This window comes from Solanum stenotomum, chromosome 12 (genome assembly GCF_019186545.1).
Source record: "Solanum stenotomum isolate F172 chromosome 12, ASM1918654v1, whole genome shotgun sequence".
NCBI lineage: Eukaryota > Viridiplantae > Streptophyta > Magnoliopsida > Solanales > Solanaceae > Solanum > Solanum stenotomum.
In genome coordinates this window covers 33,174,681-33,191,031 of record NC_064293.1, presented here as the reverse complement: position 1 = coordinate 33,191,031, position 16,351 = coordinate 33,174,681, and the positions used below count along the sequence as shown (strand labels likewise).

At 31.0% G+C, this 16,351-nt stretch overlaps 2 protein-coding genes across 2 annotated transcripts; both read right to left on the bottom strand.

Annotated features, from left to right (window-relative positions):
• Nucleotides 1-4: 4 nt before the first annotated feature.
• Nucleotides 5-2,625, bottom strand: LOC125848663 ((-)-alpha-terpineol synthase-like). Its single transcript, XM_049528583.1, has 7 exons — nucleotides 2,498-2,625; nucleotides 2,098-2,365; nucleotides 1,532-1,910; nucleotides 1,122-1,340; nucleotides 791-929; nucleotides 467-715; nucleotides 5-357 (listed from the first exon to the last, which is right to left on the bottom strand). The coding sequence occupies exons 1-7, from the start codon at nucleotides 2,576-2,578 to the stop codon at nucleotides 61-63; spliced, it is 1,632 nt and encodes a 543-aa protein (XP_049384540.1). The 5' UTR covers nucleotides 2,579-2,625; the 3' UTR covers nucleotides 5-60.
• A 5,225-nt stretch (nucleotides 2,626-7,850) lies between these two features.
• LOC125848661 ((-)-alpha-terpineol synthase-like) lies at nucleotides 7,851-10,823 on the bottom strand. The gene is made up of 7 exons (XM_049528581.1): nucleotides 10,717-10,823; nucleotides 10,317-10,584; nucleotides 9,371-9,749; nucleotides 8,966-9,184; nucleotides 8,636-8,774; nucleotides 8,312-8,560; nucleotides 7,851-8,226 (listed from the first exon to the last, which is right to left on the bottom strand). The coding sequence occupies exons 1-7, from the start codon at nucleotides 10,819-10,821 to the stop codon at nucleotides 7,930-7,932; spliced, it is 1,656 nt and encodes a 551-aa protein (XP_049384538.1). The 5' UTR covers nucleotides 10,822-10,823; the 3' UTR covers nucleotides 7,851-7,929.
• Nucleotides 10,824-16,351: the final 5,528 nt, after the last annotated feature.

The window sequence follows — 16,351 nt, the reverse complement described above, 5'->3', positions numbered from 1 at the left end:
ATATTTTATTTCTTTTTCATTGAGCTTCATGTGTAGGCAGGCATAATGAGGCATGGCATTTCAGGTAAGAGGAATGGGTTCAAAGAACAAGGAGAGTATCCGATCCTTTGTCTCACGATCTGGAATACCAAATCCATCTCCATGCTGGTAAATGCATTGAGAAATCCTAGCAAGATTCATCGAAGTTCTTCTAAAATCCTTTGAGAAGGATTGGTCCCTTAGTATGTCTCTGTTCATCTTCATCCAGGTCTGATCAATTAACTTACTTATGTAGTTTCGAGCATTTTCTTCAGAACACTTAGAATCATGCATGTAACATTGGATTGATTTAAGATGATCTCCTTTCTTGATTTCATCCTGAACAAAGGGAAAAGAAAAACCAAACAACTTTTGACTTGTAAGTATCAGAGATAGTTAAGGAACTTACTGATGAATCACAAAATTTTATTTTATAAGCATAACTTACAGGTGAAGTTCCCAAGTCATTTACAAGTCGAAGAATTAGCGAAGGTGAGTAAATGATGGGAGGATAATGATTTAAGCATTCCAATTCGTCCTCCTTTATGGGGTTTGTGATGCAAAAATAAGCATGCATTATTAGTACAGGACCGGTGTTGGATATCCAGGCATTTCTCAGGAACTCATTCAACGTAGGTGTATATCCTCTTTGATACCACTTCACTTCCAATAAGTAAGCTTTACACAGGTTAGCCCACTGAAATATTTGATCCAGAACATGTCAATATACAATTAGATGGGAAATTTAAGATAGAGAAAAAAGGTTTATTACCTGCTTCCTTATCTGTGAAATTATGCTGAACCCTTGTTCTTTGAGAATATCATAAGCCAGTTCATTCATTGAATTGAAAAGAGCTAGGAAGCTGATTTTCATGTATTCAGGTAGTTGCTCTGTTGCATTGATGTCCCATCTTCACAACATGCAACGGCAATGAATTATATTTCATGAGATTCTATTCCACCCCACCCCACCTCACCCCCATAACGACAATAATAACTATTACTAGTGTATTTTAATCATTTATTATGGATAGTTGTCTTTTAGGTGACACGATAGTATAAAAATTGAGAGTGAGGAAAAGATGTAAAGCATGTGGACAAACCTGTCAACAATATCAGTAAAGAGCTCAAGTTCATCCAAGGTACCATAAACATCATAGATGTCATCAATTGTTGTGAGGAGAACAGAAAGCTTTGTTGAAAGCTTTCTGCAGAATCCGAACTGAGGATTAGGAGTGAAACCAACAGCCCAGAAGAAGCCCTCCACCAATCTGTCCCTCACAAAGCTCATCTTTTTAACAAGTTGAATGTTCTTATCCCACCTGCATGCGTCATAACCAGCCAGATTAATGTTCTTTCCAATTTACTAGCTAGTACTAGATTACTAACCAGATATCTTTTTAGAAAGAAATTTTCACTCACCAACCAGATATCTAAAAATATTTTTCATAAAAAAATGTCAAATAGTGTATTCTATAGTGTTTTCACTTTTCAAATGTCATATAGAAATCACCTTGACATTTGTTTTAGTTCCTCCAAGTATGTAGCTTGCACCATGTTATAGTCCAACTTTGCAAGTTCAAGTAGAAGAGGGTTCATGTTCTCTTTTTTGTGATACATTTCTATAAACCATCTTGCTTCTAATCTCTCCATCCTCCAATGCACAGGCATTTCTAAAGCATGGCTTACTTGCTCACTAACATTCTCATCCATCTTCTTCTTCTTAAGGCTTTCCATGAGATGATGAGTGGCGAAATCTCGAGCATTCTCCATAATGTTTTCATCTTCCATACAAAGATAGGAAGCTTCATACAAACTCAACAGTCCTTTAGTATCCTCCACAAGGACTGTTTTGAACTTTCCTTCCTCGTTCATGAAACTGCAAAATATCTCTGCCAAAAAACAAAAAGGAACCAAAGCATGGATTTACTATAAGATATAGCTACTCTCTCCGTTCATTTTTACAATTAACTGTCACATTTAGACTTGGTACACCAGTTAAGACAACAATAATTGTTTTACCACACTACCATATTAATTGATGTTTTGTATTAGGTATTGAAAAATGATTTGAAGTACCTTGAGGAACATGATAGCCCTGTTGTCTAAGAAGTCGAAATTCTAAAGCAACAGCATACACCTCCTCATTGTTCAGATCTCTTTTATTATAATTAACGTATGTTTTCTTCAATACTGTATCAATTTCTTCCTCAAAGTGATAATATATTCCAAGTCTTTGCAAAATATCAATAAGCTCAAGTTGTTCCAATGAGTTTGTCATTATTTTCTCCAACATCCTTCTTACTTCTTCTTTTAGTTTTTCAGCTCGTTCACAATATTTCTCTTCCTGCATGATAAACAAGTTCGTCACTAATTCTTTTCCAAATAATTAGCACATGCATATAGCTATCGCGATGTAAATTAAGTTTGGAATGTCGAAAATGAAAAAAAAAAATCGACTTATTATTTTTGGACTTACAGCGTACAAGTTGGGTCGTGATTGGACATATTCATCATCCCAAATGCTAGGTTTGTAGTTTCCTGACCTCCTAATATCCATAGTTAATAAGCAACCTTATCTTGAAGTTATGTCTACAATGATTAAGAAAAGTGACCCCTTTTATAAAACAAGTGAAGACAAGACTTCTCACGTTTCAAACCCTACTTTCGATAAAAAGGAAAGACATGCGTAATGTAAGAAAAAACGTTAATTTCATTTCTTATATTCTAAACAAGAAAAAGCTTAATTTCATTTCTTATATTCTAAACACGAAAAAACTTAATTTCATTTCTTATATTCTAAACAAGAAAATACTTAATTTCATTTCTTATATTCTAAACAAGTGTATAATTGATGAAATAATTCCGCGAATAATTTGAATAAAAGAAAATAATTATGTAATGAACTTTTACTTCCTTAGTTCACTTTTACTTGTCATTTATTTCTTAAATAAATTTTCAATTTTACTTGTCACTTTCGATATATATATATTTATATATATATATAAGACAATTATTATTTTTTCATGGTTTACCCCTAACATTAAATAATATTCTCCATATCATTTATCAAGACCAAATACAAAACAATAATTAATAGGATAGTATAGTAAAATACCTATAGCAATAGTTATTTTATTAAGGCGGAATTCCCTGAAAGACCTTTATACTTGGCTCCGTTTGTCACCTAGACCCTTCTACTCACGACTTTGCCAACTGAACACTTAAAGTTATTAAAACACATTATTTTAAACCCCTTTGATCTTTGACTAAGCTTATGTGGTGTATTTTTGTTGAATCAGATCAAGAGAGTGGTTACATGTGTTTAAAAGCAAGTGAAGGCAAGTATTTAATTTTTTTTTAAAAAAAGAATTAAAAGAAAAATATAACAATTAAAAAAAATCACTTTTCCAATATGTTGTACGTTTCTTCTTCTTCCTCCTCATAATTTCACCCAACCCCCACCATCACCATACACATCTTGTTCAATCTCTTCCAATACTCTTACCCACTATTCTTCCTCTTTCTCTTCTCATATGCTACCTATCATTTGAGAATTCTATAATGATTGAGAAAAAGATATTTATTTAGATTTGGGTAAAAGAGGNAGGGATAGTATAGTAAAATACCTATAGCAATAGTTATTTTATTAAGGCGGAATTCCCTGAAAGACCTTTATACTTGGCTCCGTTTGTCACCTAGACCCTTCTACTCACGACTTTGCCAACTGAACACTTAAAGTTATTAAAACACATTATTTTAAACCCCTTTGACCGTTGACTAAGCTTATGTGATGTATTTTTGTTGAATCAGATCAAGAGAGTGGTTACACGTGTTTAAAAGCAAGTGAAGACAACTATTTAATTTTTTTTAAAAAAAGAATTAAAAGAAAAATATAACAATTAAAAAAAAAAATCACTTTCCCAATATGTTGTACGTTTCTTCTTCTTCCTCCTCATAATTTCACCCAACCCCCACCATCACCATACACATCATCTTCAATCTCTTCCAATACTCTTACCCATTATTCTTCCTCTTTCTCTTCTCATATGCTACCTATCATTTGAGAATTCTATAATGATTGAGAGAAAGATATTTATTTAGATTTGGGTAAAAGAGAGGGAGAAAAAGAGGTACTAAAATGTGAAATAGATACGACTTTTAGATGGGTTTTTGAAAGACATGTTTGAGATGCTTTCTAAATGTAAGACAATTTTATTGAGAGCATTTTTGATGAGTTTTCTATAATGACCCATTTTTTGTCTCCTTCTCTTCTTTCTCTTATCTTCCATTTGAGTCACTTTATTTCTCATCACTATTAAAATAGCAAAATTTATACAGTAATAAAAAACATAACAAAGCTTTGACTATTTCTAATTCCCCTTCAACATAAAATATTCACTAGGAAAGAAAAAAAATGAATGATTAGTAGTAAAATAGATGGAAAATATGGGAAGAGAAGAAAAAATAGAAAGAAATCAAGAAAGAAAGGATTTTGGAGATTAGTTTGAGATTTCTTTTTAAAAAATATTATTTGTAATAAAAAAAATGATGTGGCAATATATTTTTGATGTGGAGAGTGAGGGTGTTATCCACATCAGCGCGATTGAGAGAGACACATGATCAGAGTGGTTTAAAATACTATGTTTTAATACCTTTAAATGTTCAATTGACAAAATCGTGAGTAGAAGGGTCCAGGTGACAAACGAAGCCAAATATAAGGATCTCTCGGATTATTTCGCCTTTTATTAATGAACATATCAAGTCAAATAATGATAAGTAAAAATAACAAAGGGAGTACTTTTTCTTTTGTACAAATTTAGCATAAAACAAAATGAATAAATTAAATAAATCACAAAATCAATTCATGTAAAAGCAATTCCCCACTTGTCACCTTGTTACTTCCTCCGTTTTAAAATAAGTGATATTTTTATCTTGTTATTTGTTTCAAAATTAGTGATGTGTTACATAATTAAGAAAAAATATATTTTCCTAGCCAAAATCACCCTTTTTAATTCGTGGAATTTTATGTCATTATAGAACGACTTCTTTCTTCAAGATATTTAATTAAAAGTCAGATCATAAAGTATAATTCTTCATATTTTCTACAAGTAATTCTTTTAAGAGGTATTTCAAGCTAAAAAGATCAATAATTTTAAAAAAGATGCAAGTATTAAGCAAATAACAGATCAACCATCTCCGCTCCTTGCCCACCTCTCAATTAAACATTCTTTATACTTACTTTAGTATTCATAGGAAATTTTCACTGAAAAATACTTTTTCAAAACGTGTAAAATAAGGATAAATTTTTAAAAGTAAAATTAATATCTTTATAATTATGTAAAACACAAAGATAATAGTTTGAAGAGTATTATTATTAACTATTGGCATTTAGAAAGAGGTTTTATAGAGTGAAAGAAGTGGGTTGAGAATATTTGGAAGATAATCCAGTAGTTAGGAGTAGGGGTGTACATGGTTGGGTTGGTTCAGGTTTTTCTAATATCAAATCAAATTATTTGTGTGGGTTTTTAAATCTATAAACCAAACCAAATCAAACCAATTAAACTCGAGTTTTTTCGGGTTTTTTGGATTTTCGGGTTGTTTCGGAGTTTTCCGATAAAGTATTCATACAAACTTATAATTTACTTGTACTTCAAATATTTCTTTAGTCCTACCAAAATACAACTATCTAAGGCATTTCTTAAGAAAATAATACAAAATATGATATGTGTAATGACACTAAAATATCCAAAATAATAATAATAATAATAATGAAATCGTGTAAAACAAATATTGCAAATTAACAAGTTATAATTAAAATGATCATAATTTAAAAAGTACTAAATCATGCTAAAATAAGTTTAATAAGTATTAGTTACATGACTAAATAAAATATTAAAAGAAATTAAAATTAGATTATATATTTGAATTGTCTAAACCAATCTAAAACAAAAGAACAAATATTCAATATTATTGTCATTCTTAGTGTTGAATTGATTTTCTTTTTGCATTAGTATTAATTAGATTTTGATTTAAGCTTTATTATAATTACTAACATCTGTGGACTATAATCTTTATTGAACCATTTAGAATTCTAAGTTCCAAACTTGAAATAATATATTAAAAGATAAAAACAATGAAAAAGTATAAGAAATATTTAAAAATTATATCAAAGTAAATATTTTTATGTATAAAATAAAATTTTAAAATTATATATATAATGTCGGGTTGGTTTGGTCTCGGGTTGGTTTTTTTAGTTAAAACCAAACCAACCCAAATATAGTCGGGTTTTTTTTTTCAATACCAAACCAAGTCAAACCAACCACTAGTCGGGTTTTTTTCTCGGTTTGACTCGATTTGCGGTTTGATTCGGTTTTCGGTTCGATTTTGTACACCCCTAGTTAGGAGTGTCAAATGGGCGGGTTGGGTTGAAATTGAAGATATTAAAACGGGTTGAAATAGAAATTGGGTTGGATCTTAACCCGCCCAAGTTTAGTTTGGGCTCAAATGGGTTGGGTTCAAATGGGCTAAAAAATGGGTTGAGTCTTGACCCGCCCAATTTGGCCCGATTAATCTCAATAATTTTAACATAGTGATATTTAACTTTTTATAATCATAATGCGAATTTCAGCTCAAGATTTTTTTTAAAAAAAGTAACAAATGGATGATAAATCCTAAAAGATGTTAAATAGATAATAATAATAATTCATACCTTTAATATAGGAACATATTTTAGTAAAAAGTTTTAAAACGGGTTGACATTGGAGATTGAATTGGGCTCAATTGAGGATTCTCTTTGAATGGGTTGAGATTGAACTCAATTCAAATTATCTTGAGTCCAACTCTTAAAATTCTGAACGGATTAGACGGTTATTTATGTTTGGGTTCATTTTTGACGCCCCTAATACTAGTCAAATTTTGTTCCCAATTAATTAATGCTATATGAATCAACAGACAGAGAGAATTCCTTGGTACTTCAATATTAACCTTAAAATAGTGCTCCTTTCGATTCAAATTAAATGATTTTTTCATTATTCTTTTTTTTTTTTCCTAAACTTATTTTTAAAGCTAGATTTAGTTGAGGGAAAATCCTTTTGGCCATAAAAAATTGGTCATAATTTGGCCAGAATGGTAAAAGGACATATTCACACTATAAACTAGTTTATTTTTGGATATTTTTGCCCTTTAGCTTAAATATTGAATATATTCTTCAATTATGTTTCCAATACATTAAAAATGATTAATGAGATTAATTATGGATGATTTCATAATTAAACATGAGAAAGAAACCACAAAGTTCACCAAAGAAAGCATAAGTCTCACCTACTCTTCTTACTTGAAATTTTCAAGATCTAAAAAAAAAAAACTAAAAATATGACAGTAGTAGTAAAAAAATAAAAATAATATATACCTTTTTCAATTTCTAAATTTCCTCGTTTCTACTTATTCTTTTTTGTTTATTTATTTTTCATTTCTTATTTTTTAATAAAAAAAATAATTAAAAAATACAAAAGAGGGGTAAAGTGTTGGCTATCTATTTAAGCTTATAATTTCTAATCGTAAAAAGATAAATTATATATAAATTTAAATATTAAGAATTTATATCTATAATACACAAAATTATTTGATAGAAAATTGGGCGTTCCGATCGTAATGATCTTTCTGCATATAAAAGATATACTATAGCCTGCCTACACATTACTAGATGTAGTCTTATATACTATAACTACTTCATAACTATTTAGGATAAAGACAGAAACTTGTAGTAATTTGAGAAGATGCAAATCATTATCTTTCTTCGCTTTTTCCTGCTTGAGCAAGTATGGAAGATACATGCCTTATCACAGTAGTATATTTTATTTCTGTTATATTGAGCTTGATGTGTAAAGAGGCATAATGAAGCATGGCATTTCAGGTAAGAGGAATGGGTTCAAAGAACAAGGAGAGTATCCGATCCTTTGTCTCACGATCTGGAATACCAAATCCATCTCCATGCTGGTACATGCATTGAGCAATCCTAGCTAAATTCATTGAAGTTCTTCTAAAATCCTTTGAGAAGGATTGGTCCCTTAGTATGTCTCTGTTCATCTTCTTCCGGGTCTGATCAATTAATTTCTTTATGTAGTTTCGAGCATTTTCTTCAGAACCCTTAGAATCATGCATGTAACATTGGATCGATTTAAGATAATCTCCTTTCTTGATTTCATCCTGAACAAAAAATGGAACAACTTTTGAGTTGTGAGTATCAGAGATCATTAAGGAGCTAATTACTGATCAGGCAGGCATAACTTACTGGTGAAGTTGCCAAATCATTTACAAGTCGAAGAATTAGCGAAGGTGAGTAAATGATGGCAGGATAATGATTTAAGAATTCTAATTCCTCCTCCCTTATGGGGTTTGTGATGCAAAAATAAGCATGCATTATTAGTACAGGACCGGTGTTCGTTATCCAGGCATTTCTCAGGAACTCATTCAAGGTTGGTGTATATCCTCTTTGATACCACTTCACTTCCAATAAGTAAGCTTTACACAGATTAGCCCACTGAAATATTTGATCCAGAACATGTCAATATACAATTAGGTGGGAAATTTAAGATAAAGAAAAAAGGTTTATTACCTGCTTCCTTATCTGTGAAATTATGCTGAACCCTTGTTCTTTGAGAATATCATAAGCCAGTTCATTCATTGAGTTGAAGAGAGCTAGGAAGCTGATTTTCATGTATTCAGGTAGTTGCTCTATTGCATTGATGTCCCATCTTCACAACATACATGTAACCACAATAATTAAGTACTCCATGATAAACAATGAATTTGAGATTCTACATATTCCAGGTTATTGATTTCATTTATTATGGACGTACGGGGTTACCTTTTAGGTGACATGACATGATAGTATAAAAATTGGGAGAGCGGAAAAGATGGATCTAAAGCATGCATGTGGACAAACCTGTCAACAATATCAGTAAAGAGTTCAAGTTCATCCAAGGTACCATAAACATCATATATGTCATCAATTGTTGTGAGGAGAACAGAAAGCTTTGTTGAAAGCTTTCTGCAGTATCCAAACCGAGGATTAGGAGTGAAACCAACAGCCCAGAAGAAGCCCTCCACCAATCTGTCCCTCACAAAGCTCATCTTTTTAACAAGTTTAATGTTCTTATCCCACCTGCAGGCGTCATAACCAGCCAGATTAATGTTCTTTCCAATTTACTAGCTGGTACTAGATTACTAACCAGATATCTTTTTAGAAAGTAATTTTCACTCACCAACCAGATATCTAAATATATTTTTCATAAAAAATGTCAATATTCTATAGTACTGTTTTCACTTTCAAATGTCATATAGAAATCACCTTGACATTTGTTTTAGTTCCTCCAAGTATGTAGCTTGCACCATGTTATAGTCCAACTTTGCAAGTTCAAGTAGAAGAGGATTCATGTTCTCTGTTTTGTGATAAATTTCTATAAACCATCTTGCTTCTAATCTCTCCATCCTCCAATGCACAGGCATTTCTAAAGCATGGCTTACTTGCTCACCAACATTCTCATCCATCTTCTTCTTCTTAAGGCTTTCCATGAGATGATGAGTGGCGAAATCTCGAGCATTCTCCATAATGTTTTCATCTTCCATACAAAGATAGGAAGCTTCATACAAACTCAACAGTCCTTTAGTATCCTCCACAAGGACTGTTTTGAACTTTCCTTCCTCATTCATGAAACTGCAAAATATCTCTACAAAAAGAATAAAAAAGTAACTACTTGAGGATAAACACTTAAGCATGGATTTAGCTATAAGATCAGCTACTCCGGGAATTTGCGCATGAAATCTTCAATTTTTTTAAAAAGTATTATAATAAGTCACAATAATTGATAATACAAAATGTTTAAAAGATCTATGAAAAATTTACGGTCAAAGATAGACTGGTTTGAACCTTGAAATCTGAAAAGTGCCACATAAAATGGAACGGAGGGAGCATAAGATAAGTACATGTAATTGGCAACATGCTATGACATATAAGTGTAAATATATATTTTTTATATTATCAGTGTATATATTCCCATCCCGTATGTTTGGTACCCACTTTGTCGTCTAGTTAATCCGGATTTTTGTCCAGAGTCCTATTTAAGGAGTAAAACGCTCCTTGCCAAATACGACTACCATTCCCAGGCCTTAAGTTTGAAACATCTATTTAAGGATGGAGAAATACTTACCATCTACGACTTCAGTCATGTACTATGTGTTATATTAAAAACCTTAGACTTGCCACAACTAAAAAAAAGAAGGAAAAATTGAAATACCTTGAGGAACATGATAGCCATGTTGTCTAAGCAGTCGAAATTCTAAAGCTGTAGCATACAACTCCTCATCATGGTGATCTCTTTTATTATAATTAACATATATTTGCTTCAATACCGTATCAATTTCTTCCTCAAAGTGATAGTATATGCCAAGTCTTTGCAAAATATCAATAAGCTCAAGTTGTTCCAATGAGTTTGTCATTATTTTCTCCAACATCCTTCTTACTTCTTCTTTTAGTTTTTCAGCTCGTTCACAATATTTCTCTTCCTGCATGATAAACAAGTTTGCCACTAATTCTTTTCTTCCCAAAAATATATACAAGAATTATCACATACATGCATCTATCGCGATGTAAATAAAGTTTGGAATGTCGAAAATGAAAAATATTTTTGGACTTACATCGTACAAATTAGGTCGTGATTGGACATATCCATCCTCCCAAATGCTAGGTTTGTAGTTTCCTGACCTCCTAATATCCATAGTTGATATGCAACTTTGAAGCATGTATGTCTACAATAATAAGAAAAAAGTGAGCCACATTTTCACCTTTTATAAAACAAGTGAAGTAAAGAGTTCTCACGTTTCAATCCCTACTTTAAAAACACGTAAGAGTAATGTAAGAAAAATCTTAATTTCATTTCTTATATTCTAAACAAGTGTATAATTGTCAACTTATTATTATTTCAAAATAAGTGACATTTTTATCTTTTTATTTGCTACAAAATAAGCTTGTTTTACATATTCAAAGAAGAATTATTTTTTACTGCCAAAATTACCTTTTTAATACATGAAATTTTACACCATAAAAGAGTTACTAATTTTTTCTACCAGAAATTTTTTCTTCAAAATGGAGTAATTTTCTTAAGGAATATGACTAAGTTAAAAACACCACTTACTTTTGAAATCGAAAAAGTATTTGACAGACAAATTAAAAGATCAACCCTTTCTCCCCCTTCCGGCCTTCCCCACTTCTCAATATGTGTATAATCAAATACCAATATTAGCGGAATATGGAAGGAAGACTATGGATTCAAATATGCCTATGAACAAGTTGTTTGTTTTTGAAGCATCTCCTTCCTTTACACTAGCTCTTGAAGGAGATGCGAATGGAACTATATCATTTAGATCAGTTCCTTTTTATATGGATGAACCTACTATTTTATAAATAAAATCCTTCCAATTCCAAAGCAAAAAAAATAAAAAATCCCAATAGTTGAAAGTTCAAACTCATATTGGAGTATTCACATTCTAAAATTTGCATGATATGATTATTCTCTCAATACTTATTAAGTACTGAATATAACTAATCTTCAGTCTATTTAGATACCGTGCCATGAAAATATCATTAACAATAACAATAAAATGAATAATAGGCTCATGTTTTTTTTTTTACCCTCCCTAGGGGCTCCCACGCCTTTTTGCTCCCTTGGTGACTCGAACTAGCAATCTTTGGATTGAAAGTGAGGGGTGCTTACCATCCAAGCAACTCCCTCTCGTCATAAGTTCATGTTCAATATTGCCTTTGAAGAAATAGTAAGAGCACTTATTTAATGTACTCATAGGAAATTTTCACTGAAAAAACTTCTTCAAAAGGTATAAATAACACTAAATTAAAAAAAAATTAATATTTTTTTTATTTAGGTAAAACACGTAATAATATGAACTATGGAGAATCTTTCGAAGATAGTCGAAAGTTGATATGATGTCCGGCCAGTACTATTAGGATTTTGTTAATTAATGTTATATTTATCAACAGACAAAGAGAATTCATTGGTACTTGAGCACAATATTAACCTTAAAATAGTGCTCATTTCGATTCAAAATAAATGTTTTTTTAATTAAAGGGTAATTTCATTGTTTTTTTTTTTCTTTCCAAACTTATTTTTAAAGCTAGAGATAGTTGAAAAATCAAAGGATAATTATGGGGGAAAAGCAAAATATTAATTCATTTAGGACCATAGAAAAAATATCAGAAATTCATTTATTTTAGCTTGGAGGACGTAGTAATGTTTAGAAGAAAGAAGCCACTGATTAGTGTACACTTCCAAGAAAATGGGGGTTGTGATAAGGTATAAATACGAGGTTAATTAGCATGCAATTAAATTAAGATAGTTCTTTGAACCTTTCTTTCTTTCATAACCCAAAGTTTAATTGATAAACTCGCCGTACTACTCAAGTTGCGCTGGATACAAAGCATGAGTAATAAAGCCAGGTTGCTTTACAATTTTCCAAACTAATTAATTAAATAACTAATCTCCAAGAAAGATTCATGAAATTTTATCGCCTAATTAATTTCCATATCTCTTTTTCTTATGTAATACGCAAATGATCCGAAATCTTACATTCCATCATGGCTACATTCATTTAACAGGATTAATATCTAAAAGGAAAAATATGTAATGGATTTACTATATCTTTTACTATATATAATTAACTAATGTATGCTCCTTCCGTCCATTTTTAATTGTTATGGTCTCCTCTTTTAGAGTCAAATTATAAAAATTTTGACTAATAGTTTATGATGTATTTTTTTCATTATATTGATATGAAAAAAAAAAATACAATTTATAGTACTTTTCGTATAGTTTTTGAATATCTAAATTTTTTGTTTAAAATATCGAATTAATGTAATCTAATTTTACTTTGAAATTAGTCAAATTAACTTTTGAAAAACGCAGCATAACAAATAAAAGTGGATGAGTATTTCATATTTAACAATTATTACATCCTTCTTGTAGGTTCTCATATAGGTGTTTAATTATTAAGATTTTCTTTAATGAACTGACATCAAATGTTTAATTAATTTTCTGTTTATAAAAGAGTATGTTTAAGGGGAACTCGAAAGGAGAATTCTTCCATTAAGTACTATTATAAAGTAGAGGTAATATTGTCTACGATAAAAAGAATCAATCTAAGAATCATGTTCGATTCGTGTGTTTATTTGAGAGGTACTTTAAGAAGTTTTAATATTAATGTGTCTACTGTCTAGTAAGAAGTATGGTGCATCATTGCCTACGTAATTGATCAAATTTTCATGATATATTCTTCTATCGACATAGTTCTTTGCCTCAAATTATGAAATAAAATAAAATATTTTGCCTATAATGATCAGGAAAGAAGAAATACGTAAGGGAAAAAATTGTAATCATGAGTATTGTTGAGGGGTTAAACTAAGAACATTAAATTTTCAAGAAGGCTAATAGAGATATGAAAATTAAAGAATTAAATGTGATAAGATCTAAAAATTAAGGGACAAAAATGAAAAATAGAAAAGTAAAGGGAAGTGTGGAAAAATAATTACAAAAACCAAAGAACTGAAGATAGATATATTAAAAAACTAAATGCAAATGTGGAAATAAAAAGTAAAGGATACTTGAGCAAAAGGCTATGATACTGATTTTGAACCAATATAAAATGTAACAATAAAGTTTAAATTTTATGAACTGATGTAAAAAATAATAAATTATTTTGATAATAAATATTTTAACCACAACCACGAAAATACTATAATGATTTTTATTCACACTATAAACTGATTATTTTATTCGACATTTTTAATTCTTCCCTCTAAATTTCTAAACATTTTCATCAATTTTATTCTCAATATAATAGGGAAAAGAATAATTCCGACAATTTTCATATCCTCTTAAATTACGTATATGAAAAGAATATTTCTCAGACTCCCATAAATACGTCCCAATTCCCATAAAATACATATATGGCCAAATACGTTATTAAAAAAACAGATATACGTATATAATTATGTAAGTTATACCTTGCAAAATCCTCCCACATGTATACATATATGTATAGGATTACATTTTTTTTCCTTACTTTTCATTGGCCAGACTTTAACCATTCGGTTTACGTGGAGTCAAGGTTGTGATCCGAGGGCGTAAAGCGAGAAGAAGTTTACTGAACTCTAATGGTTGATAAATAGTATGATTGTATTGTAGTATTAGAAGACAAAATAGTCGTTGAGGTGTTTACTTACCTAGTAATAGAGCTGCTAGGAAGCAATGGGTGTGTAGCTAGTGGTTTACAGGTTAGAAACCTTCTTGCCCCAGGAATATTCCAAAAATAGGAGGTTATTTCGAATAGAAGAGAGAGAGCGTAAAGCGATGGATTGGAGTCCAGGCTTCTCTCATAATTTTCATAATTAGTTCCCTATTTCAATTACTCTACTTTTAAGATAAGAATACTCCTAAATGGTCAAATACATATATAATTAATTATAAAATGACCTTTAAGTAATTTGATTAATTATTATGCTTAAATAAATTTAACTTATATTTGATTTAAAAATAATTTTAAAAACTTGCAATAACAAACTCAAAACATCATAGACGTCGACAACTCAATAATAACGTCTATTATATATGTCTAAACGACAACTTAATATCCATATTAATTGATGTATAATCTTAAATTTTGAAAAATAATTTAGAGAATAAGTAATTAATATTGAGGGTAAAACATGAAAGAAAAAAAATTCTTAATGAATTTAAGTTATATCCACTGATAATATTAAAAAAAATAATACACGAATGATATCAATCTCGCCTTTTCTTGATTTCATTTTCATTGACTGAACATTAAGTATATATGATCGATCGAAGTTTTTGACCGCATGGAATTGTATGCGACAGGAGATATTGGACGTGAAATATGCAAAGCATGTGGAGACAAGGTTGTCAAAGACCAAAATCAGTTGAAAACTAATATGACGCCTGCATATGTTTGTGTAAATATTAGATGGTGGAAGGAAAATTTCTCTGACAAAAGAGTTGAAGCCAACCCACTTAAATGGTTACATGGATGGAATCCTATTGACCACTTGAGAAAAGCTGTAGGGATTTTGGACACTTGTATTACTGAACTAATTGTCTTGAAAGTTCAATTTCTATACACTGATATTGTAAAAAAAGAAAAAGGAAAAATTGTACTATCAAGACATCTGAAACATAGTAATGGTTTCTTCGCCTTGGAAATGCTGAGGTAAAAAGATAGTAATGGTTTCCAATTTGAAATTAGTGTTTTTTCTACTTTTCACGCACCCCACTCCAAAGAGATCAACAGTGGATATTCACTTACCTCCATTTAATTTGAATTTCGTATTACTGATTATTAAGTGTAATGGCTTATGCAGGATTTAGTTTACAAGTTAGTTTGAGTGTAAATGTCTAGGATTATATAAGTTTTGGCACTTTACTAAACAACAACATACCCAGTGTAATTCCACAAGTGGGGTAGGGAAACCGTAAGATATGTACAAACCTTGCATCTACTTTTACGGGATAGAGAAGTTGTTTCCGATACACTTAATATTTGCTCTTGTTATTCTACAAAGTGGTCAAAAAATGCTCATGTTCAGAAAATGAGTATAGCAGAGATGAGGATGCTTAGATGGATCATGGATGTGAGGGTATATTAGGAGAGAGATGATTAAGAATGAAGTTATACGACGCAAGGTGGGAATGGCCTCCGTGGAAGACAAGATGAGGAAAGTGAGGCTGAGGTGGTTCGGCATGTGAAGAGGACGTGCACATGAGAGGTAGGCTATAGCAGAAACTAGGAGAGGTAGAGGTAGGCCAAAGAATAACAGGGAGGAGAGGTGATTAGACAGGATATGACCCAACTTCAATTTATTGAGGACATGACCCTAGATATAGGAAGATGTGAAAGTGGCAAATTATGGTAGAAGTAGTAGATAGCCGAGTGTTGTCGCCCTTTAGATGGGAGAGGCAGGGGGCTAGGGCTACCCCATCTTCTCACAGCCTTATTAGTAGTAGTATTTAGTAATCATGTATTTTCTTATCCTTCAAGGTGTTAAGGTGTTACTATGTGTTAATTCATTTGTTTTATATCTTGATATTTTGTTTCATATTTTTCGTGCAACCATACTTCAAATATCATCTCTTTGGATCTGAGGGACTATAAGAAAAGTTTCTCAGCCCCGCAAAGGTAGGGTATACACATATGAGGGAAATCTTTTGGCAAGGGGTGTCCCTTTTTTTTGTTGATGAAGGGGGGG